A 23,585-nucleotide genomic window follows, 5' to 3' on the forward strand; every position below is an offset into this window, starting at 1 on the left:
GCAGACTTGATTGTATGTTGTGGTTTCTGTCAGAAGGAAATCTAGTAAAGGGAGCATGGATGGAGCCAAGATGTACTTGGCTTTGTCCAGGGTCTGGGCAACTAAGGAACCATGTCTGCGAAACGCTCTCCCAGGTGTGATGAGGTCCTTGGCAATTAACTAGGGTTGTGAAAGCTCCTTGTCATGCCTCTACTGAAAAATATCACTAAAATACATTTCCTTTAGTAATCTTAGCATCTGTGCTGCTATTCTTTGGGTAACCATCTATATAGAGCACAGTGTGTGACAGGTCTCTTGAAGAGACGTGCCTCGTGTTGTACCATGAATTCCGGGATCCATCACAGCTGACAATACTCATCATTTCTTGTCAGTAAAAGGTGGAACTTCCTGTACAATAGCCTTGAAATGTTGTGCCTTTCATATTCCTATAGGAAATCACCCTCAATGTGTCTATATATGCTATATACCTGTATTTTATGAAATTAATGAAAACATGATTTAGGAGGGACCTCTACTTTATTTCTTGGTGTTATCAAATCAAGAATGACGTCAAGCACAGACTTACCCTCAATACAGGAACAACTTGATAAAAGTATTGGCCAGTGTTTATAGGAGATCAGGCTGTGCAATCTCATGCCCCAGACAGCTACTGAACTAGGAACCTTGACACTTCAGTTTTAAAACAACTCACTTATCTCTTACCAATGGAAATAGAGCTCCTTGGTAAAGAGTTTGTGACTAGCTCTTGTGAACAAAGTTCCTAGGCTGTATATATTGTCTTTCATGCTAGTGTTCCCTGAAAAAGGGTCTCAGATATTACAGATTATCTGAGCACTTCTTTCAGGGAAGACTAGTATTACATAATGGTAAGATTGACCAACATGACCTGTAGCTTTTGGTGAAGGGGAACTTACTCGTGAAAACAATTTCCTTTATGGAATTCACATGATACCATAAATACTGTCTTGAGGTGCTGCAGTGCACTGGTGAATGAAGAGAAGGTATACTGGCTGCAGAAATAGATGATTTTGACTTGAGAGTTTGTCTTGTAACTGCTAATGAAAACAGTAAAATTGCTGTGCAGTAGCTTCTGGTTTACACTGGTGCAATAATAGCTACAGGTTGCAGTGGTTCTGTTATAACCTTCACCCACTCAAGCAATGGTGTCAGTTAGTGATTACAAGCAGCCTATGAATGTCACACCTTTATTCCAGGAAACGTAACTCCCAGCACTCTGTGATATTTATAACTTCACTGTATGCTGGTGTAGTGAGAAGGGACAGCAGATCAACAACCAGGACACTCGAGTTAGAGAAAATATTTAAGAAATAGAAAAGAGAAAGGGACACAGTTTAAGGGTTTGAAATTGTCTCTCAGAGTTTAGAGGGAAAGAAGTTCCATTGTTTTCAGCAGGTCAGCTGGGCTTACATAAGATAACTGATAAATGAGCAAAATTCCAGGAAGTTAGACTGACACTTCATAGGCTCGTAGTGTTGCCTATTCAAAACAAAGCTGTTAAACAATTATGGTTTCCATCATCCACTTCAGGGTTACAGCTGAGCCCAGATCAGTTGCTAACTGGAGATGACTGAGTCAAGTACCACATGTAACAGCAGGTTGTAATCAACTTCACTGTGAAGATATAAACCTAATCGGGTGCTTTTAAAAGCAAAAATGTCAGCTCGAAATCACTGTAGTAACACACAAGTAGACTGCTCTGACAAAAACAGAGTCTTTGGATGGAGCGGTAGAGAAGCTCATTCACACACTCAGTGGAACCAATTGTAACACTTCAGATTTTGTTAGGAAGAGTTGCCTCCAAGTCTGTTGTGCCATCAGTACGAGCAAGAATAGGATGATAAGAACTTTCTGTCCTTTGACTTAAAAACAGATTCGTGATCTTATGCAATTCCAGTGGAAACTATCGTATGTAAAAAGTCAGCCTAGAAATGAAGTCATTTATACATCAGACTCACACAGTGTTTATGCTTATTAACACTTTTTGTTGTGTTTGACTTTGAATATCATCTGCTTTGGGTTATAATTAAATGCATGGAGTACTTTGAATAACCAGTCTTTCAATTTGCATCAGAAATCATCCACCATCATACTTTAAAGGCAAGGAAAAAAAATATTTGCTGGTTTTGTTGAAACAAGCCTTGGCTGCAAATCATCAGAGTGACGGCATACTTCATGTTCTGCTTTTTAATTACATAGTTTCATGAACCTGGCTTTGTACCAGTGTTTATGTTAGTATAAAGTTCTCGTGTACCACAACCAGACAAATAGCTCTCAGGATGGGTGAACAAAACAGCTTTTCATCTCTGAGAGTTTAGGTTCTAAAACAGTTTCTTGGATACTTTAGAAATTAAAACAACATTAGCAGAAAAATATTTTTTTGTCACTTAAGGCATTTCTTCAGAATGTTTTCACAGTCTGATGCTTATCATTCTGCTTTAAAGATATGTTTCAGGCTTAAGTAATCTCCAGTAGAATTAGAATTTCCTCATTTCCGTTTGTTAGGTAGTAATTAACAACACAGGTTATGATAATATGGTCTCAGATGTTGCAACCAGTAGTAAGTGAAACTCCAGTTTAGAATTAGATTTCTTAAATTCCCTTTGGTTTCACTTGCTGTTCTGATATCACTTGTATCCTGTTCTACCTCTCATTTTTTGGAATCAGTCAACTGATTACTCATTATCATGATGATTTTGCGTATATGTAAATGACTTCACAAGATGCAATGCAATAAAAAAACAAGCCCAGGGAATCTTCAGGATGACAGATTCTTATGTTTGCTTTGTACCTTAAGGTTCCATATGAAGTTTCAGACCAGAAAGAACAACTTGACAAAGCATAGTGTTCATTCCCTTATAACTGATTTTGTGGTAAACCTTGCTAGAAACATAGAGCTTGAACATAGATTGGGAGGAGTTTGAACTCTGTGTCTGTGCTCCTGAGAGATTCTGGCAAGGAAGTATTTGTACCCCAGCATAAGGAGATGCTCACTCAGGATAACTGTCTCTGTTAGGTCCAAAATAGTCATGGCATGGAACATTACAGCTTTATGCTTCCCATCAGCCTGTTTGTCTTGGCAAGTCTTTGCCTTACCTAATTTTATAAAAGAACTGCACTGCCGAATAACAAAGAGGTGCTTCATCAGGTCTGTCCCAGTTCTGCTTAATAGTGCTGATATTTAAATATAATCACTATTTTCTCTACATGTAGCCTGAGTAAATAGAGTAAAATGCATTTTTCTGAAATTTTTCTAGCGCTCACATTTTTAATGTGCATTTGAGTGTCTGCTTGTGCTATCTCACTGCAGCACATCTGATAGTCTGTAAATATATAGTTTCTGAAGTGACTGCGTTCACTTCCCTTGTTTTCAGTATGTAGTTTTCTGCAGGAGTAAGATGTGAAGTTTCCCAAGATTTCTTAATAATCAGTTCCATTGCAAAAGGTCTGGCTTGAGTCACTTTGCGGTACAAACGTAATCTCCCTTTGCCTCTGTGGAACGTTGCCAGTAGGCAACTGCTCCTTGGTTTCTTGCTTTAGAAAGAGCCAGAATAGTTTAACTAGTTCTAGGCAGCTGTAATACTTTGCAATGTGAGTGCAGCAGCACTTACCCCAGCCCGTCCTTTCCCACCTTCTCCCATCACTGCTGCGCAAGCTAGCTGCCTTTGAAGTGACTCATTTTCTTTGGGATGAGGTGGAATTTCCTAAGATTAATTTTATATCAGTGTCCTGATGGGAGGAGGAAAGAGAAAGATCGCAGAGGAAATGAGATATAGATAGAATAAGGTGATTAGTTACCTTTTGATGAAAACTAGCCTTGACTTGGCATTTTTGTCTTTTAGATTCTATTAACACAAGGTGGGGGAGAAATAGTTTGTCAGTAAGTGAGCTTTTGTACTATATTTTTTTGCGGCCTTATAAAATGGTTTCTGGTGCATTATCCTAATTTATCTATCTAGTTTAATTAAATGCAAAAATGTGCATCCCAGTTACCTTAGTCTGGGGGAGGATGAAAGAGTACAGGAGGAAAAAAGAGATAGGATTGAAGTGCATCTTACTACTGCTTCTAAAAAAGAGTTAATGCTTCCAAGAAGCATTTCATAAGTATGGTTTTATTATGCATTTTGTGCTCAGATTCTTATATGGAAATTTGTGGTCATCTTTGAGGCCATGGAAACCTGTGCCTGAGCAGGAAGAGGAGATCAGTTTCCTGCATGTTAACCTAGATCCATCCTCCACTAGCTGACATGGTCCCCTCAGCTCTCCTGATGCGGTGCACTACTGCCAGGAGTACTTTCTGGATTGAAGGCCTTTTCCTGTCATTCTTTCCAAACCAGAACAACTTTATCCCATGTACAGACCTGTTTCTCCAGCCCAGGTGTTACTGGACATGCCTTCAACAATACTGTGTGATTAGATCCTGATTAAGCTTTCCTTTGGTCTTTGATTGACGTGGAGCTGTGCCCTACTGAATTGGCAGTTGTTCTAGCCTCTCTGTTTTTTCTTTCCATTTCATGTGAATAAGTAACTATTCTCTTTGAGGCACTTTAGTTTAATATTCAGATTTGGAGAACTGAAATTAGAGTCAGCACATTCTGACAAAAACATAGTTGCATAAAAGGTTTTTACATATAAAGGATCTTCTGGTCAGTTTCCAGTTTATTTTCAATTTTTCTGCTTCCTTTTGGACTTTTTCAGCATTGCTGAGTTCCCACATGAACATCTGCAACATAATTTTGATCATAAGTGCTTTATAATCATACACGCTATAAATATTAGATTGTCTTTTAAAGGCCACTTCACTTTGATTTTGAATATTAAGTGGAACAAATGAAAAAAAAATTATTATTCAGACAATTGCTCTAATTTTGGTGTCCTCATTTCTGGGCTAAAATGCAACTAAATTCTGCCATTGCCAGAGTTTGAAATACATGGTCTTCTAATTAAGTAGTGTGCAGGACCACTCAAAGAGCTAGAGATAGAGGCATACATTGGATTGGAACAGATATTAGTCTCTTCTGCAATGGCAAACTCAAAAGATTTCTGAATAGCCAGATGACAGCACAAGGGAAAATTTCCCCAACCTGCAGCAATGGGAGTGCTTCTCATCTGACACATTCAGAAAAACAAGAGCCAGCTGTGCAAAAGCCACCCCTGCTCCTGACTAGGATACTGGGCTGAATGTGTATATTTGCAGTTTACCAAAGTAATCTTTTCTGATTAAATGAGCTTCCAGTACAGTGGGTATACAATTTGCCTCAGTTTGCATTATCCTAACTTTGACTTGCCTCCCTGACCTGACATACCTGTCTCTCTCTGCTTTCTTTTTCTCCGGGGTCTGGGTGGAGATAGCTTAGCAAATGGCTGTGCTGATTGCCACCTGCGTTGTGTGTGCCATGGAAGTTACTTTGTTCACACAGAGTTGCTGTAGTCATGTTTATTTTCTGTTTTGGAGAGCTTATTGCAGTGTGTTATTCCATTAGTGTATTTAGACTAAATGTTTTGGGCCCAACAAGAAATTCAATAACTGTGCCTAAAATTCTTCAGTACTTTTAAAATTCTTAAAGGTGGAGCTTTCCCCAACATGGAGGGATGTCAGAAGTGTAGAACACCTGATGATACAGGTTGCTGCTGCTTTCTCTGATTATTGGTGTCTTAAGTATTTTTATAGATAAACAAGGCAGAGTCCTCAAATGCAGAACTTGCTGTCTGCCAAGAAGTAGAGGTGAGTCGGAGATGTATGATATGTCAAATGAATGAGTGAGAGGTAGGGTAGCATATGCATCTTTTCATTTCCTTATCTGGGTTTTCTTTTCTGATAACCAGCTTAAGGAAAGAATAGTAATGTAGTTTTCTAGAACTCAAGGAGGAGGTAGGTCTGGAACATTTTTCATTTTACTTGTTCTTTATGAACTTTGTGAATTACCCTTTCTTCTATGAACAAAGAAATAATTTAATGTTTGCCTGTATGTAAGAATTTACATGGAGACTGTTTCCAAAGGCCATGGTATAGACACATACCTTTGTTTGTATTGTATACAGTTTTGTTAAGGCCATTATATGTTCATGAGCCATAGAAAATTTTTCAACATTGCTTAAACTGAAATGTAAGTTTGAATAAGAGTTCCTATATTATTGCTCTTATATTTCCCTCTGTAAGAGGAATAAATGCTTGATTTCATAAAACATCTGTTCTTAGGACAGTACCATCATGTGCATCCTCAAAACTACCCGTGTGTCAAGATGTGCAGTTCTAGCTACATATTATAATGGCCACTCTCACTGCTGCACTGGCCTGAAGCCTACAGTCTTGTGTCTGGAACTATGTTTACTTGTTTGAAAAACTATATTCATGTAAAATATTTTTAGGAAATATAGTGGAATTCACTGCCTGTGTCTGGGCACAAACTTGTAAGAGAAACCTCAATAACATCTAACTGAAAATAATAAAAACCATAGACTTGGTTGCCCTTTCAATCTGCCGTCTCCAAGCAACACCTTGACATTTTTGGACTTTGTAAAAGCTCTCTGCAAGTATCTCTTCCCAATGCCTCCGCAGCTGAAGGTGTGAGCGGAGCAAGTGTAATGACTGTGTTGGAAGGTGGTAAAGATGCAGAAGCTGCCTCTGCCTACACTCGTGCAAAGTGCAGTGGGCCAAAATGTAATAAGAATAGATCACCGTAGTATTTGGGCATGTTGGCAGCAATGATACTCATTGCAGTTTGACAGATAATTTTAGTCTAACTCTTCATTTAAATGAGCACATAATGTGGGAGACCACAGCAAATTTCTTGTTCACAGAATGAATCTAAACACAGCATCCAGCACTACTGTTTGCAAGTTGGCAACTTCCTTCTTGAATAGTATCCGATAATCATCCTTGTCTGTATGACCTGTATGTCAGCATATGCTGAGAGCACATCTATTTTGAAGCCAGTCTTAATAACACAGCTGCAGCCCTGCAGAAGACTGTGCTGCCTGAACATGCCTCTGCACTGCTCCAGCTAAAAGAAAGTTCCGCATCAGGCACTGAAATCTAGTCTGTCCTCGAGAAAAAGTCTTATAATTAACCTATTATTGCAAGATTTTTGGATTTATTCCCCAAGGAAAGAGAATCTAGTTGAGACATGAAAAACGTGTCAATCTAATATAATAATAGAATAGTGAAGCCGTGTGGTCTAATGACGTACTAGATTTATGAAAAGCTCTTTTCTGTTTATCCCACACAAACACAAACTTGCACTCAAAAAGATTATATAATTGTTAATCCATAATACATTTCTCTTGTCAGCTGAATGACAACAGTCTGCAATGACCAGCTTTTTTTTGAATGAAATAGTTCTTTGGAGATCTTTTTTCATTTCTAGCAACTTACTTTCATACTGCAAGTATCCCTTCTCTGGTATAAAATGTTGCAGCCTAATTTTAGGCTGTGGTCTGTATGCTACTAATCAATGTAATTGCCTTCCTTCTTCTTCACAATCTCTTTCCCCTTTTCCATTAATCTGAAACACAAAATATTTTCTCTGACCTGATGTGACTGAGGAGGAATTTCTATACAGTACCACCAAAAAGTGAAAGAGGTTCCAGCAGATAATTGCAAAGCAGATAAAGAAGTTTGTGGCTGAAATTTCTATAATACTTCGTAATGTTTATCTCTCCAGCCAACCTTTTCCAGAATTACTTTTTTGAATGGATGCCAAAACATCCGTACAGGGCATCAAGAAGAAAAATTGCTGCTTCTTTCGATTAGGAAATACAATAAAAGTTTTGGAATAATGCAATTGAGTATTAGAGAGGACTTGTATTATTTAATGCCTTCTTGCCTTAGAGGCAATGTAGAAATGAAAATATCAGGTGAAAATTGGAAGGACGTTATCTCGGTTGTAGTTCTTGGTAATGTACACATCTTCATTTCAGTGCTACTGCCGCATTTTCTCACAGTACTCATTTTCAAAAATAAGCTCCACCTTGTCTGAAATTTTGTCCCAAAGTCAGATTTTCAGAAATGCTCAACCAACTGTTGAAAACAAGTTATAGACCTTGTCTTGTTTGATAGCTCTGAAAGTTGCTGCTTCATATTGCTGCCTTCTGAAGTTACTTTTACAAATGCCTATAAGCAGAATTATTTTCCTCTTAATGTGGATATATCATCTCCTTTAATAAACAGCACAAGGCATAATTGTGTAAAAGTTTTTGTGCATATGCAGGAGAGGCAGGATTCCTCTCTATGGCTTCTGAAGTCTGGGATGCAGAAATCTGCAGCTGAGCCTGTCATTTTGCAGGAATGAGGCAACCTCAAAAGAGAAAGAGTTCTTTTCCAATTGCTGATGTTCTGATGAGCTTTCTCTTACAGTCAACAATACATTTTTTGAATGCAAGAATCTTCAAAAAAGAGATAGCGTTTAAAAAAGAATACTTGTAAAGTATGTGTCATAACTAAATCCTTCCTTGTTAACAGCATCGGCATGACTCTCTAATGCAGTCTGTTTCTGTCATATAAAGGGAAAGTTTTCTTTGCTGTTGGAAGAGAATAAGCAATCACAGGGAGGATGCCAATTGTTTAGGCTATCTATGAAAAATTGAGAGGGGCCCTTCCCATTGTCAACACAAGGATGCAAGAGGAAAACACCATCAGTGGGCTGTTTTAGCATCCTTTTTCCAAGAAAGGGAAATATTTCCCAAATACTTTTGCTGGCTTACAATTGCAGTACTCATAAATAGAAGAGAAGCTCGAAACATTTGGAGATAAAAATTCTACCAACTGCACACTGGGTTTTATAGTGCTGTCTTCCCACTGGTTTGTTTCTTGTTCTATCTCTTGTATAAGAGTGCCTACATATCCCACTATAGTATGATATATATAAAATAATAAAAAAATAAACATAGGCCTGCCTGACAGGGCTTGAGACAGATAAGTATACAGTAGTTCATCTCTGATAATGCTGAACTATCTGAACATGTTGAAATCCTCACTTGGAAAGGACTCGGCATCATTCTTTCTACCTCTGGTGACCCAGTATGCCTTTCAGCTCTTCTCCCTACAAAAGGAATAAATAATTATCCTGTTTCTTTCTATCTTCCAAATGTGGTCATGTCCCCTGTGTATCTTTCCCAAGAATAGCATGATGCTCTCTTTTTAGTGAATAGAAGTTGGATATTTTATTCCATATGCAAATGCAAAGAAAAAAATGTTTAATGACATTGTTCCTCTGAATTGCCTGATGACACAAGTTATCAAATCGCAGTTTAGAGTCTTCAGAGAGAGTATGATGTTAGTCCTTCTTTTGTTGCAAACAAATTCTGACTTTTCAAGAGCTTCCTGATGACAGCGTGAATGATACCTTTTTAACTTACAGTGGATTGTTCACTCTTTCATTAAACATGCAAAATCGTGAAAACTTTCTTGGACATACTACACATTCTTCCATAATTTTATGCGAGAGAAGAAAAGGTTTTCATGCTTTGGTTATTGCTTCACATTTCAGAAATTTTGATGCAGGCTTGTGAAATAATGTGACTACTGTATCTAACCTCCTGTGCTAACACCAGCTTACACATTTCTCATCTCACATCTTAGTGCCTAGCTGACACATTTCTATATGGCTAAGTTACCTTTGCTGTAAATAGATACTGGTTTAATCACTTATTATGTTGCTTTTCTTGTTTTTTCCAAATATGGAAGTTCAAGAATTGAGATACTTAGGCAATGTTTTGGCTTTTTGCCTGTCTCTTGAGACCGTAGTAGCTCCACTGGAAGGTCAGAGGAGAGAGACAAAAGTTTGGACTGTGGGAAGGGGTGCCTTTCCTAAAATGAAGAATAAGATAATGTTTCCTTATCATTTCATATAGTATGTGTTTAGTTGTGGGAACCAGGAGGGACATCTACACAAGGACGAAGATGACTTGTCCTAGGCTAGAGTGCCCAGTGTTTTCTCCCTGGGAAAACTCATAGGAATTAAAGATGGGGAAAATGTGTCTGCCCTATTGTGAGAGCTGCCCACAGTACATCATTAATAATGAAATAGAAAGAAAGAGGGAAAATGAAACTGAGGCTTTTTTAGGCTGTTGGGTAGGAGTGCATGGGATTGATGGTAATAGCATTGTTTGACTGCAACTTCACAAAAGACCGGACAGTGAGACATTAAAAGCTTATGCTACTATGATTATATAGCAGTAGAGGGAAATTGTGATGGATATTCCTCTGTAGGACTTACCTGAGTAATTTCTCCCGGCTCCATCCCACTTATTAGATTTTGCAGCTTTAAGGACATAGAGGGCTTCCTTTTGTCCTCTGGTTTCCAAGTCTGTCAAGTCCATAGCACAACCATGTGTTTTCCTTGTATTTCTCATCCTGTTTTGCCTCGAGCAGTTACAGGGTAGCTAAGCATAATGCAACTTTCTGCAGCCGTGGCCTGTGTTTCTCTGGTGTTTCTGACCTCATCCTGTGGAAAGTCTCAAAATCCCAGTCAGAAATAAAGCCAGACTACTGGAACTTGCTGATTCTTTTTGAAGGCAAGCATTTCTGAAGCGACTGACTAAGGGGAGGTCAGGCTAAACAGCAATAGCTCTAATGTGCCAGCACTGGAATTAGCACTTGTAATCTTTATGCTGAAGTGGAATAGATGGCAAATCCTGAACATAATGGTGTTGGAAAGGTCTGCATTACCTTCATCTTTCCTTTTCAGGATACGTATTGCTGTAGTGAATCTTCACTAGCTAGATGAAGAAAATCAGTCACTTCAGTAAATGTATGTTGAAAAAGCTCACACTTCATCGGTTCTTTCAATGATATCTCTGTAAAAACGTAAATCAAATGGGTGAGCGCATGTAAAATATTCTAGAATTGCAGAAAAGGGATTTTATGAAGCTCTTTTAGAAAGAGTTGGGACAGACACGTTAAATATATTGCCAGAGGAAAGCAGTATTTTTTATGGATTCCCTACCATACAGAAAGTAACTGGCATAACACATCAAAGCGCTAGTAAGTTGAAAGATTCTTGCAAGCAGTTGGCTGAATTATAGAAAATTGTCATTTTACAGAAGGAAACATCTTTGAGTTCTTTCTTCTTTCGTCCTAACACTGATGGAAAGTTTAGGCTCCTTTTTATTCTTACAGATCCAAAATAATAAGTATTATGTTTGCTTGTACTATCTTTTCATTGCTAGCACTGGAATTTATATGTCAAGAAAGCCATTAGCTTGCTGCTTTGATTATCCACTCAGTTACATAACTTACCCCCCATATAATAGTTGCTTAGTTTTGCATGGTTTATGTTATCAAGTCTCTGCTCTCCTGCAGCACATTTAATTGCATGGTGGCACCAGCTGGCCTCTTTCTTCATGGGTATAGCACTGTTTATGACGACTGCCTTTCAAAGAAAGCCATGAGGAGAGGGTGGCAGAGCAGTGGAGCAGGCTGCCCAGAGAGGTGGTGGAGTCTCCGTCTCTGGAGACATTCAAAACCTACCTGGATACGTTCCTGTGAACCTGCTCTAGATGGATCTGCTTTGGCAGGGGGGTTGGACTAGATGATCTCCAGAGGTCCTTTCCAACCCCACATCATTCTGTGATTCTGTATATGTAGCTCTGTTATGTGCAATATATATATATCCACATACATATATGTATACTGTGGTATACTTATATATTAAGACTGCCACTCTTCCATCTGCTGTTCAGATCTTAATTTATGATATAGCTGAAGTCAACTGGAGAGCTTACTGCTCAGCACAAAGTGACAAAAGTGTCTAGCCTTTAACTAGCAAACATGAGCTGCACCATTTCCCTATAGCATTTTCATTGAGCAATCACTGTGCCTATTTTAATAACTACCAACAATAGATTTTCTGCCTTTTCATTGTTAAGTCTTTCAGCACCACAGATTAAAGGTTATATTGTAAGGAAGTGCTGGCTCTAAGATAGCTTAGGTTGAATATCATTTTGATTTCAGTCATAGTACTCATTCATTTGGGTGTTGGCAGAGTAGTTAACATGGATTACAGGAGGTTGTGTCTTGTGGATTAAACTACAAGTTTATTTGGTTCAAGCTGTTCAGAACTTTAGGTTGTGTATGTTAATATGACACCTTCAAATGATGGATTTTCCTCAGTAAACAAGCACCAAGTGTGCTAAAGTCCAGACACCAGGAAATCCGTTGTCATGTCTGCTGTGTTTCTAGTTCTCTCTTGTGTTAGTAGTTTAATCTGGTATTTTATAGAGAAAAGGTTCCTGAGATTCAAGTTGTCTAAAAACATTGGCTGTTACAGCTTGGAAGCTATAGAAGGCTTTCCTTCAGCTCTCCAAGCCAGTACTTCATACTTCTTGTTGTGTTTAGGTGTCTTTTTTCCTAGAGTTTAAACAATTCTTCAGTGAATTAGTCTAAATGACAGTTGTCCAAATCTAAGTGATTTTTTTAGGCTAAGTGAGATGGGTTCAGTTCACGTGTTCTGTTTTGTGGATCCTTGAAGTTGCACAAGACCAGTGCCTTTGGTTTTTTTTGTTTGCTTTTTCACATTTAGAGCCTCATCATTTTAAGGCAGCTTCCAGTCCTCAAAGTCCAGCTGTTGGATTGAGGTTTTCCTGTGTTTAGACTGAGCACAACAGTGTATACACCTGAGCTGCTGGAGCCTGAGCATCCTGCATGCTGGAAGGGAATGGCAGTTGTGCATGTGTGAACAAGTTAGAAGACAAATGTTCAATGATAATAGGATAAGTATTGGGAGATTTAATTTCTTTATCTTTCCAACCCATAAAACATCCATTGTTTTAGTGCTGACTGGCATTTTCCATTCAAATCAGATTTCTGTGGAGACACTGGAAAACTGTTACGTGAGTGTAAATGAGATTAAGCTGATGCTGCAGTTCTTTATTATCTGAGCTATTAAGATTCAACACCTGAACTGTACCCTTTGTAAGTAAGTGTGAATAGAAAAGGTATTGTAAGAAAGTCAGACATTTGAAGAAAAATAACTGAATAGATTTGGTGGCAGTTTATGACCAAGGAAAATGATAGAGAATTTGTGATGGAAAAGCCAGTGTTCACCTCTGTTAAATTGGCTTTATCTATGTAAGTTTGCTGTTATAACACAGAAAATAGATTTGGAATTTTTTTTCCCCCAGAGATAGAAATAGTTTTTTCCACATTGAAGATTTTGTTCTATCATTTATTCCATGCGTTCTCTGCAGAAAATGCTGAGCTTGAAGACTGAACATGTAATGCACTGAACAGGAGCATTGTTTGCTGTTTAAGCTCTGCTAGCAACACATGAAGTGAATTTTCTACCAGAATGGAATTGGTTTTCAATCCTTGTCATGCATTTGTCTTTCAGCCTGCCACCCCTGCTGTGAATGGCTCTGTCTGTGGACTCTGCTCTGTACCGCTGGCAGCGATTAGGAGCTGAAAGTCCCTCCCATACTTTATCGGAATCGACACCACTGCTATTTCCCCTCAGAGGCAAATCAAACCTCAACTTAAATAAATGGAGGATTGTTTTTCCCAACAATGGGGGACAGTGTGAAGACTGGAAACAAACTTCTGCATTTTATTCTGGAAATAGGATACAGACCACAAAATACACGTGGTTCACCTTTTTGCCCCAGTATCTTTTTGAACAGTTTCACAGGTAAAAAAATTCATTCAATGATACATGAGTTTAAAGAACTGTCTCTGAAACAGTGACATTTGAGGGTAACAGAGGGGGGCTGCTTTTGTAGTTGCCATGTTACTAGAATTTAGGTGATGATTATTTGTAACCAATGGCACTCAATTCACACTGAAATGGAGGTTTAAAGCAAGTAAACACCAGGTGTGCTTAAACTGGTGCTGTGGCCAGCTTTCTTGTTTGAGTGCTGAAACAGTTTTCTATGTAAAAATGTCAAGTTTTTATTAAAAATCCCTCTGTTTACTCTGTGAATAAACCTCTAATTTTTAAGAACACAAAAAGATATCAATTGGATGTATTGAGACGACTATGAAATTCTGTAGATGTCAGAGGCTCATAGATTAATTTTAGTACATTTTTAATGGCATGCAAGTGAGTCTGTCTACTGACTTGTAAACAGTATACTTGTATATGCATACAGTGTTTTATATCAAAGATAGCAAGTTCTAGGTCAGGTTTCCTTCCAAGTGATGGTTTGAAATTATGTACTCCCCCGGCATAATGAATCATGTCAATAAGATGCCCAGGGAAATATTGTTATGATAAAGATAAATGAGAGTTGTATATCCATGTCTAGCTTTGAAACTTTCATTCTGTATATTAGATTTGCACATTCATAATTTAGCCTACCATGTGTGGAATTCAGCAAGGATTCCTGAAGGGGACATTTCCATAATTCTGAGCATGTGGGTGTTTACATCCATTCTGTTACATTGGTTTGGTTTTTTAAGGTTTTTTTACTTTTGTTTGATTTTATGCTTATTTTCAAGACTGAGGCAGTGGGAGATCATTAAAGAAGTTTTAGCTCCTAGAGATAAAAAGTGTTTGAAATATGTGGAAGAGCGGAGGTAGCTATAATATTATGAAAATGTATCTCACAGGCTCTTCTAAAGAAAAGAATTAGCGTCTCAGTTAAGTAACTGATTAATTCATTCAGGGAAAGGAAGAGGAGGGTAGAGGTGTGAAATTATTAATGTTCCTTTGACACAAAATGGGCGATGTTCATTAAGAAAATGACACATTCTAATTTCTGAGTATTTTTAATTTCTTTTATACTTCTGCAGGCTGGGTAATCTTTATTTCTTCTTTCTGGTGGTTCTGAACTGGTTCCCACAAGTGGAAGTCTTCCACAGAGAGATTACTATGCTGCCTTTGATTGTGGTGCTGCTTGCCAGTATGATTAAGGATGCTATTGAAGACCATAGAAAATACAGATTTGATAAGATGATAAACTTGTCTAAAACCAGGGTATATGACAAGTAAGTAAACTAAACCAATTCTTTTTCCTTGCATTTGATGTGGTGGAAACTGCTCATCCAATTTTGCCGTGATTCCTTCACTGATCCTTTGGAGTACAGTAAGTTTGGAAATATGTTATAAAAGAGTTTTGTTCTGCCTTTAAAAATGCCTCAGTTATTTCACTTAGGTGATCTTAATATCATTGAAGTTTTGTTTCATGTCACAGCAGTGTGTGCTGATACACAAGTTTTCAGTCCAAGTTTCCAAACCAGCTTGCCAACACACACAACATCCTCTCCAGGTAGTAGAAGGATCCGGAGGAAAAACGAAACATATCCAAGTCTGGAAAGGATTGTTTGGGCTGTTTAACAAATTGGAACAATGTCTTTCAGACGTCTCATGGTAAAACTATTAATACGAAAATTAATAATGAACTATATTCAAGGTGAAGGATAACCAGGAACTGAAAACAAATTTACAGACTTCCCGTAGACACAGGTGATCAATACAGCACGGTTTCTCTTTGGAGATGGTACAACACCTGCAATGAGCTGCAATGTTTGCTCACTACTGACTCAGAAGGAAGAAGTATTTTCAAGTGCAATTCTTATTGCAACATTTCGATTTCATCAGAGTTTCTGGTCCAAGTACTAACTTGACTTGAGACTACTTAGCATGTACCTACATAATGCAATAGGCAGGAGTTTTCATTTGAAAGAAGTTTAAATGTTTGAATCTCTTTCTTTTTTCACCTCTTCTTAGCCCAGGCAATAGAAAAAAAAATTACTATGGTTTGTACACATCTCACTAGCTCTCTTGGAAATTAGCCCTCATCTGTGCTACATACTTATGAACCAGAGGCACAAGGACCAATGGGAAAGAAGAAATGAGAGAATGTAGGGGGTTGCTGGGTGAGAGAGGGACACTTTGGGTGTCAGAAGGAGAAGGTGTATCAGAGGAGAAGGATCAGGCTGAAGGGCAATCTAGGTAAACTGCCCTTCAATTGCCTGTGTCTATGTATCATTCTCACAACTACCAAACTGTAGGTTTGCTTGGTTTGGAGGAATGGGGGTTGTTTGTTTGTTTAATAAACCATGTTATGGTCATGAAAACAAATAGTAGATAGAGGATGTAGAAGAGGGAAATACTATCCGTACTAAGGCTTATAGCAGATTTCTGTTGACTTCTGGGACGTAGAGCTCTGCCCATTACCTTTGAACTTCCTGGCAACTCCCAGGCTTATAAAATGATTCTGAAACTCATGGAGTGAACCGTGAAAGTTGTGGGTAGGTTCTTGGCTTTCTCGCTGCTCTGTGTTAAAACAGACGCTCCGTGTGAGCAGACGGTTGATGCCAGGTAAATGCTCTGCACGGGGCCTCCAGGCGCACGCTAACAGGAAGAACAGGATGCTTTTGCCGTACGTAGGTGAGGTGCAGCCTCCCCAGCAGGCTCTAGGACCCGGTGCCGCTGAGTCAGGATGATACCTGTCCCTCAGCAGGTGGAGGCTGGAGTCAAAGGAGAGGCAGCCCTGGGCTTCCGACATGTTGACTCTTCTCTCTACCACTTGGGAGTTTATCCGGATTATTGAACTCTTCTAACTTTGTCGGTTTTCAACTTGAGGCTACTTTCTGAGAGGAAAACAAGATGTCGAGGAAAAGTGTTCTAGGCTGCTTCTCCAGAATGATATGGAAGCAACATTTTTTCAAGGAAACTTGCTGCCGATGTGGTGCTCCAGACACTGAAATCCAAAATGAAGACCTGGAAAAGAGAGCAAAAGTAAAGAAAAGAAAGAAGAAAAATGAAAATAAACGAGTGATCATCTCCAATTTGCCCTTTGGAAGTAAGAAGTGGAAGGAAAATCCAAACAGACACTATGACTCCAATAAAATTAAGACCACAAAATATACTATCTTTAGTTTCCTCCCTAAAAATATCTATGAGCAGTTTCACCGCTTTGCCAATATTTATTTTGTGGTCATTGCACTATTGAATTTTGTGCCGGTGGTGAATGCTTTCCAACCAGAAGTTTCTGTGATCCCAATTTGTGTTATAATGGCTGTTACAGCCATTAAAGATGCTTGGGAGGACTTTCGGCGGTATAAATTAGACAAAGAAATCAATCATATGGGATGCTACATTTACAGCAGGTAAGTTTCATGGAGCTTTTATTACAAAAAGCAGTTGGCTTGAGATTTTTTATCAATGGTGAGGCTTTTTGCTTTAAAAAAAATAATAAATAACTGCTGGGAATTCACAGTGATTAAGTGAAAAAAGGGAAAAGTCATAGTGACTATGTAACACCTGGCCTTTATTCTGATACAGGGAAAGAAATTTCTTTTTTTTTGTTTAAACCTCATTTCCAGACTGGTAAGGTAAGGTTGAGTTTCATGGTACTGAGGTGGCCATTGGCCTCTTAAATGTGGAGTGCTAAGCTGAGATAGCTACTGAGTACCTGGATTTCTAAGGAATTTTCAAGAGGTCTAAATTCTGTAAATATAAGGTAGCACAGAAGATCTGTCATGGGACCTATCTGCATTTATAGATGCTGAGAAACATCTTAAAAATGTAGTCCTTTGAACTACGCTTAATTTTATACCCTGTGCTGTAGACTAGCTTTCCGTTGTATTTCTTTTACCAGCTTGTATGTAAAATTAAACTGTAAACATGCAGTTTATAAATGGGAGATAATAATATATGCCTCTGTTCAGCCATTTCTAAATGAATTAAGTACATGTGTCTGTGCTCACTTCTTCAAAATGTTTCATGACCTCCTGCTTTTAGGGCTTTCAGAATTTTGAAAATTATGTTTTATTGTATCAAAACTGTTGTCAGCAAAGCAGAAAATTATTACTCCCTCTTAAAATATCGCATCTGCGAGTCAGAAGACCAAAACTTTCCATCTCTGTGGATGTTGCTTGTTGTCCCTCAGATTAATCAACAGTGCTTTATATAATGTATGCTTTCACAAGCAAGATCTTGCAGAACTTTGGCTTTTATCACACAGTGCTGTCATTTCTGTTTGTTTTTCTTGCATGTGTTTGTCAGATTTTTATTTCTATATCCTGCTGGTTAAACAGGAAAACAATGGATTTGCTTGTTTGGGGGCTAAACTTATCACCACATATAGATAATTACTTGTCAGAAACAAAATCGTACCGCTCTCCTTGCCAACTTGTACCAAAAAGCAGACTTTCTAAATACTGCTCATATAAGATTTCTTCTCTTTTCCACCATGAAGACTGTCGATAATTGTAGCTCGTTAGGTAGGGTGGCAAAATTATCTCTTCTACCCACCTTTGAGTTTGCAATCTGATTGGATTTTTTTAATCTTTTCAATGTTGCATTAATTCATGAGGCAATGGGTTATTTGTTAACGCTTGTTAAGTCCCATATGAAAGAGAGCATGTGGTGCAGTAGGTACTAATGAATGGATCTGCATAAGAATCTTATTTATTTCCTCTTTACGTAAAGCAAGCATGTTAATTTATATCTGAAAGTCTTTTACCATGGGAATATGACAAGTGGGAAATACAATAAAACTTATTTTGTATAAGAGAAAAATCTGTCATTGAATTACAACATACATACAGATCCAGATTCAAGTTATAACCATGAGTACTTTCTTATGCAGAAACTTGATTTGGGCCTGTCTTAAAATTTGTTGTCACATCTCATTAAAAATCTTGTCTAGAATCTTGTCTTTCACCAAAATTTCATGTCCCAAAAAGGTGATGTAAGGGAAAGGAAAATGAGGAGGGCTTCAGACTATAGTATTCCTCCTGTCTGGAAAAATTGTGGGTAATTACAACTGCCATCAGATCAGTAGCTACAGCTTATTATGTCATGAATAATTTTAATCAGGCTTCTATAGCGCTTTGGGAAGCTGATACTTCTTGTTCTTCTTGCTAGCTGCAAAGTCATGGAAGAGCATGATGTCTTCTAATTTTCTTCCTTATGAATCATCTGCTGTAGGTCATTTTTTAACACAGGTGAAAGTCTTTTTTAAGACACTGCAACTTTTGTTAATCATGTGGCATCAAAAAATACTTTTTAATAGAGCAACTGCTCTTCTGTCCTAAAGTTAAAGATTACATAGATTTTAAGAGTTAATCTTGAATAGTAGATTGCCTTTATTTCAGATTTCAATAATAAGAATTCTGGTTCCTGTTCCAAAAGATATATGAAGGCAGAACAATCTTTTCCAAATGCTGAATGTTCTCCAAAACTTTCTTGAAGACTGAGGGAAATGCAGTAACTTGCCTTATTTCAACATAGAGTGAAGGAAATTGAATTTAAATAGGCTGCCCTGTAAACACATTTCTTCCAATTTTCTTTTCACAGAGATCAGCTGGAATGGGAAAATAGTCTGCTAGGCAAACGAAGGAAAAGACACTGAAGTAGCGTATTTAAAGAATGTTTAATTGAGGAAATAGGAGACAATTAATAGGCATTAAAGTCTCTCAGGGAGATGCAATAACTTAGATCTAATGTTTGATTGTGGAGATTGTAATTTCTGAACAAAACTTTTGGAATCATAATAATTGTATACAAACTGTTGTGCTGTTAGAACGAATCCCACAACATCAAATGAAGAGAACAAAAAAATCAATTGTAGATGTAGACTTACGTTTAGTTGCCTCCTTTCTTCTGGTATTCTTTAAAATATACTTCGTCTGCTTTTAAATTTTCCAAGCACAGGGACTTCCATTACTACAAAGTGTAGTTGGCAAAGCATTTTCTATGATACATGCTTTATTATCCCTATTTAATTACTTTTAAATTCCTCAAGTCACCTGGTTTCTTGCAACTCTAATTAGTTATTCTTCATTCATAACATTTAATTATAATCTTCAAATACATGTGATTTTTATCATGTTCATTTTTCTACGCCCAGACACCTTTTAATCAAGATCTCTATATAGAACACTCTTTTCATCTTTTTTGTCAGTCAGATCCTCCAAACCTACTGTGATTACCTTTTTCTGACCTCTCTCCGATTTGTCATTAGCTTACTAACAGGGGCTGGCACTGGATGTCATATACAAAACTGTAAGTGAATGTCAACCCAACAGCTGCTAAGAGCGATTATCTTGAAGTTCTATAATGTTCAAGAAACTACTTGATATGTAATTAATATATGGACTGGATCTGATATACCCGTAGGATTAAGCCATAACAGTCTGTAAATACTCCATAGCATCCAGACCAGTTTTTACATCAATTTCACACTTTAGAAAGATTTAACCTAATTTTTTTTCGGTATTTCAATAGACATTCAGATACAAATGCAATGACTGTGCACAGTTCAAGATGGCACAGCAGTACACTTGACTGAATGCATGTGCATCAGAGAGGAGCAGCCAAAAAAAACATTAGCATTATTTAAGCTATTCACATTGCTTCATTTTAAGCTCCTACATTCAGAAATCTGACACAGTGACTCAGAGAAGCCTAGTTTATATGCTTTGTGTCATCCTGTGGAGCTGCCAGATAACTAAGTCAGTCAACAGGCTTCTTAAATGAGACAGCCTGATTATTCTTTCAATAGAAAGTTCCTCTGTGATCCTTGTAGGCCTTGTGGTTTTCAAGTAGTTCCTGCAAGCATCAGTCTCCTCTTCCTCTGTAGGTCCACTGATGTCTGTGATACAAAAAATCCAAACTGGCCTTAGCTGTGACTCTTTATCTGCTTAGTATAAGGTTTTAGAACATTTAATGATTTCTGCATTAGTCCTAGAGCAGTGGAGTGGAAATAAGGAAAAACCAAAGAACTCATCTCTGTGTTGCACGAAGTCAGAACTGCCAACAGCTGAAAAGCTGGAACTAGCTTAAGCTAAGCTCACTGGTTTGAAAGTGAATTAAAATATTTCAGTCAATTGAAGTTTTGTGATTCAGTCTTGTAATTTATCTTCACGACAGCAATGGCGATCTGCTTGCCTACAGGCTATATAGTATATATAGAATACTTTATATTTTCTTAAAATTAGAGAAGCTGGGTGGTGAAATGAAGGATACCTTTCTGTTTCAACCTCCTTCATATGCTTTGATCAGCTAGGCCTTCTGAAGAGGGGAGAGATTGTACCTCCCCTGGATGCTCCCCACGTCTGGGAGAGCAACCAGGACTGGCCAGGGATGTGATGACCAAGAGAAGTCTGTGGCATCTGGAATATATCAGAGGAGGGTAGGGAGCATGCTTGAAAACAGGAATTGACCTACTGTCAAATCTCAGAGTTGAAAAAAAAAAGTTTTTCTCTAGACCGAGGAAACATCACATGCAGCTCATTCAACCCAGGGTGAACCTGAAAGTTTCCAGAGCAGAAAGCAGGATGGGAAGAAAATACCATCCTGCCAAGGGCACAGTAAGCAAAAATTTTGTTGCCAATGGCTTAATTTAAAGTCTTGTTCAGTAGTACTGTTTTCACTTGTTAAAGAGTCTTTTCTTCTGCTTTATTATTTTTGTTTCTAACAAAGCATAACTTTAAAGACTAGGAGCTGCTGGAGGCTTTAGTGGGTTCATTTTTATACAACAACAAAAAAAGAGAGTCTAAAGCCTGTGGCCCACTTGAAGTCCCACCACGTTCCTTCAGGCAAAATTGCAATCAGTTTTCTTGGGCATAGCAATATCAAGGCTTCTACAATTCAGTGGTGCCTTCTCTGAACAGCACATGAATTTCATCAGCTGGAAGCTGAAGATCTGAAGATCTCCAGCTCTTGCATGGCTGAAGGTGCATTCCTCCCACAGGATTATTACGTGCTATAATATTATTGCAACTCAGTATCCGTCAGGAAAGATCCAATGCCTCTCCCTTGCTTAATGTCTATGGAATTTTTGTACCTAGTTTAACTCTGAATACCTGAATTAACAGTGGGTCTTACTGAAGGCACAAACAGTGCCTTCTGTTTGTGTGAGCTGAGGCACTCTTCAAAATTCCGGTGAGCTGAGAAAAAGGTCTGAACCAACAATACACTCAGCTTTGTTATGTCACAGTGCAACTGCTTGAAACCAGCAGTACCAAAATTGTGAAGAAAAAAAAATAAAACGTGCATTCATCTTATGGTGAGCATGCTGATTCTGTGGTGAAGAAATATATGACATGCTGAACTGACTAAATGCAAAAGAAAAATGTCAAGTTTTTGACACTCAGCTGGTCCAGGCAGCAGCACTTGAAAGTCAAAAAGCAGCAAGCTGGCAGTTCTTGTCAGTCAGTGTATTGCTACAGTGAGGATCCGTGGTCTTTGTGGAAGAAAAATCCATAAATACATTACCAATGCTACCACTGGTTTGTGTATTGCTTTATCAGAGCTTTTGTCAAGATCTATTACCTGCCAAGGCATTTAAAGTGGCTTCACAGAGAAGGTGGAATAATGGTTTAGCAGAGAGCAGCAGAAGCTAATGACTAAAGACAAAGGGCAGATAAATGAAAACCTGTGGTTTTGGCTCAGAGACCTGCAGAATCTGACCTCATGGCATCAAGTTTCATCCTAACTGTCTGAATTTTTAAAACATCATTGAAACCTGAAGAGAAGCAAGTCTTTACCATGTGACCTCAAGAGCTATATGGTCGAGTAAGGGGATGACTGTAGCAAAAAAGCTGATCTAGGCTGTGGCTCCCAGAAATCTGGTAAATTAATGGGAGACCTTAGAAACTAATGCTGATGATTAGCAGTCATTAAGGAAGTGACCGTAGAGTTACCTGTTCACTCCAGCTGGTGCCAGGCAGAGTCGTAGCAATAGCATTTTGTTCAAGAGAGACAAATATTTGTCTTTTAAAAAGATAATTAGATTTTCCTAAGTACAATAATCATATAATATATTTATAAAGTTCTGGTACTTAACTTAAAGTCCACATAAGCTTGAATTGATTACAGAAGTTAAATATAGGCTTCTTTTATCATTGAGAGAAAAACTTCCTTGTTAGGATGCTATAGACAGTTTTCGCACATAAAAAGATAGGATCTGTAGCTAGCATTAAGGAATTTGGCATAATTGGTATAATTAAAGATGTATGGTATTACATTTCAGAAATTGTTCACTCCCTTTATCTTTAAAAGATGCTCATTGCTGTCTTAATGTAGTATTCAAATCCTGAGAGGGAGTTTGGGGCTATGGGGAAAGGCTGTAGCTACTTGCTAATGAGGGCTTGTTATAGGACCGGCCGCTGCAAAATGACATCATTCATTGGTGCTGCTGGGCTGACGTCCACATCACAAAAACAACCTTCCCAGCTACTGTAATGGTAACGTGGCAGAAACCAGTGATGAATTGGCACAGACAACACAACGCCTTCTTGTGCTCAGACATCATCTCTAGTTCAGGAATACTATCAGCTGTACTCTGACCTATGGACCAGTTTCAGAATCAGTTCCTTTCCAGTCTAGCGCCTCCCTCAAGTCCTAAATCTGCTCCTTGTTGTCAGTTTTTCAAAGTTTATGGTGGTAAGTCATAAACGTGACATCATGGCCATAAAGTGGTTTTTAAAAACATTTGGTGAGGTTTTTCCTTACAAAAGCTGGTGCAATCTTTGATAGCACAGAAATGTGGGGGATTTCTATTTGCAAAAAATAGCCTGTAAAGGATGAGTAGCTGCTTGATTGTACTTGTTTCTGTATAGAATTGAGAATCTAAGAAAGTGAGCATTTTTTATAAAGTAGGCTCTGCTTGAAGGG

General features: G+C 38.1%; 1 protein-coding gene across 2 annotated transcripts in view; it reads left to right on the plus strand.

Annotated features, from left to right (window-relative positions):
* ATP10B (ATPase, class V, type 10B) overlaps positions 1-23,585 on the plus strand; it is a 155,267-nt gene that overhangs the window by 87,161 nt on the left and 44,521 nt on the right. The window contains exons 2-3 of one of the 2 annotated variants that reach the window (XM_014947938.1): positions 13,350-13,643; positions 14,747-14,941. In XM_014947938.1, coding sequence (XP_014803424.1) covers positions 13,369-13,643; positions 14,747-14,941 — 470 coding nt within the window. In that variant the 5' untranslated portion in view covers positions 13,350-13,368. Of the gene's footprint in view, positions 1-13,349; positions 13,644-14,746; positions 14,942-16,287; positions 17,069-23,585 lie in introns of those variants that run through there. The other variant, XM_014947937.1, reaches the window with a different exon arrangement.

This window comes from Calidris pugnax, unplaced genomic scaffold, assembly GCF_001431845.1.
Source record: "Calidris pugnax isolate Ruff unplaced genomic scaffold, ASM143184v1 scaffold27, whole genome shotgun sequence".
NCBI classification, from domain to species: Eukaryota; Metazoa; Chordata; class Aves; order Charadriiformes; family Scolopacidae; genus Calidris; species Calidris pugnax.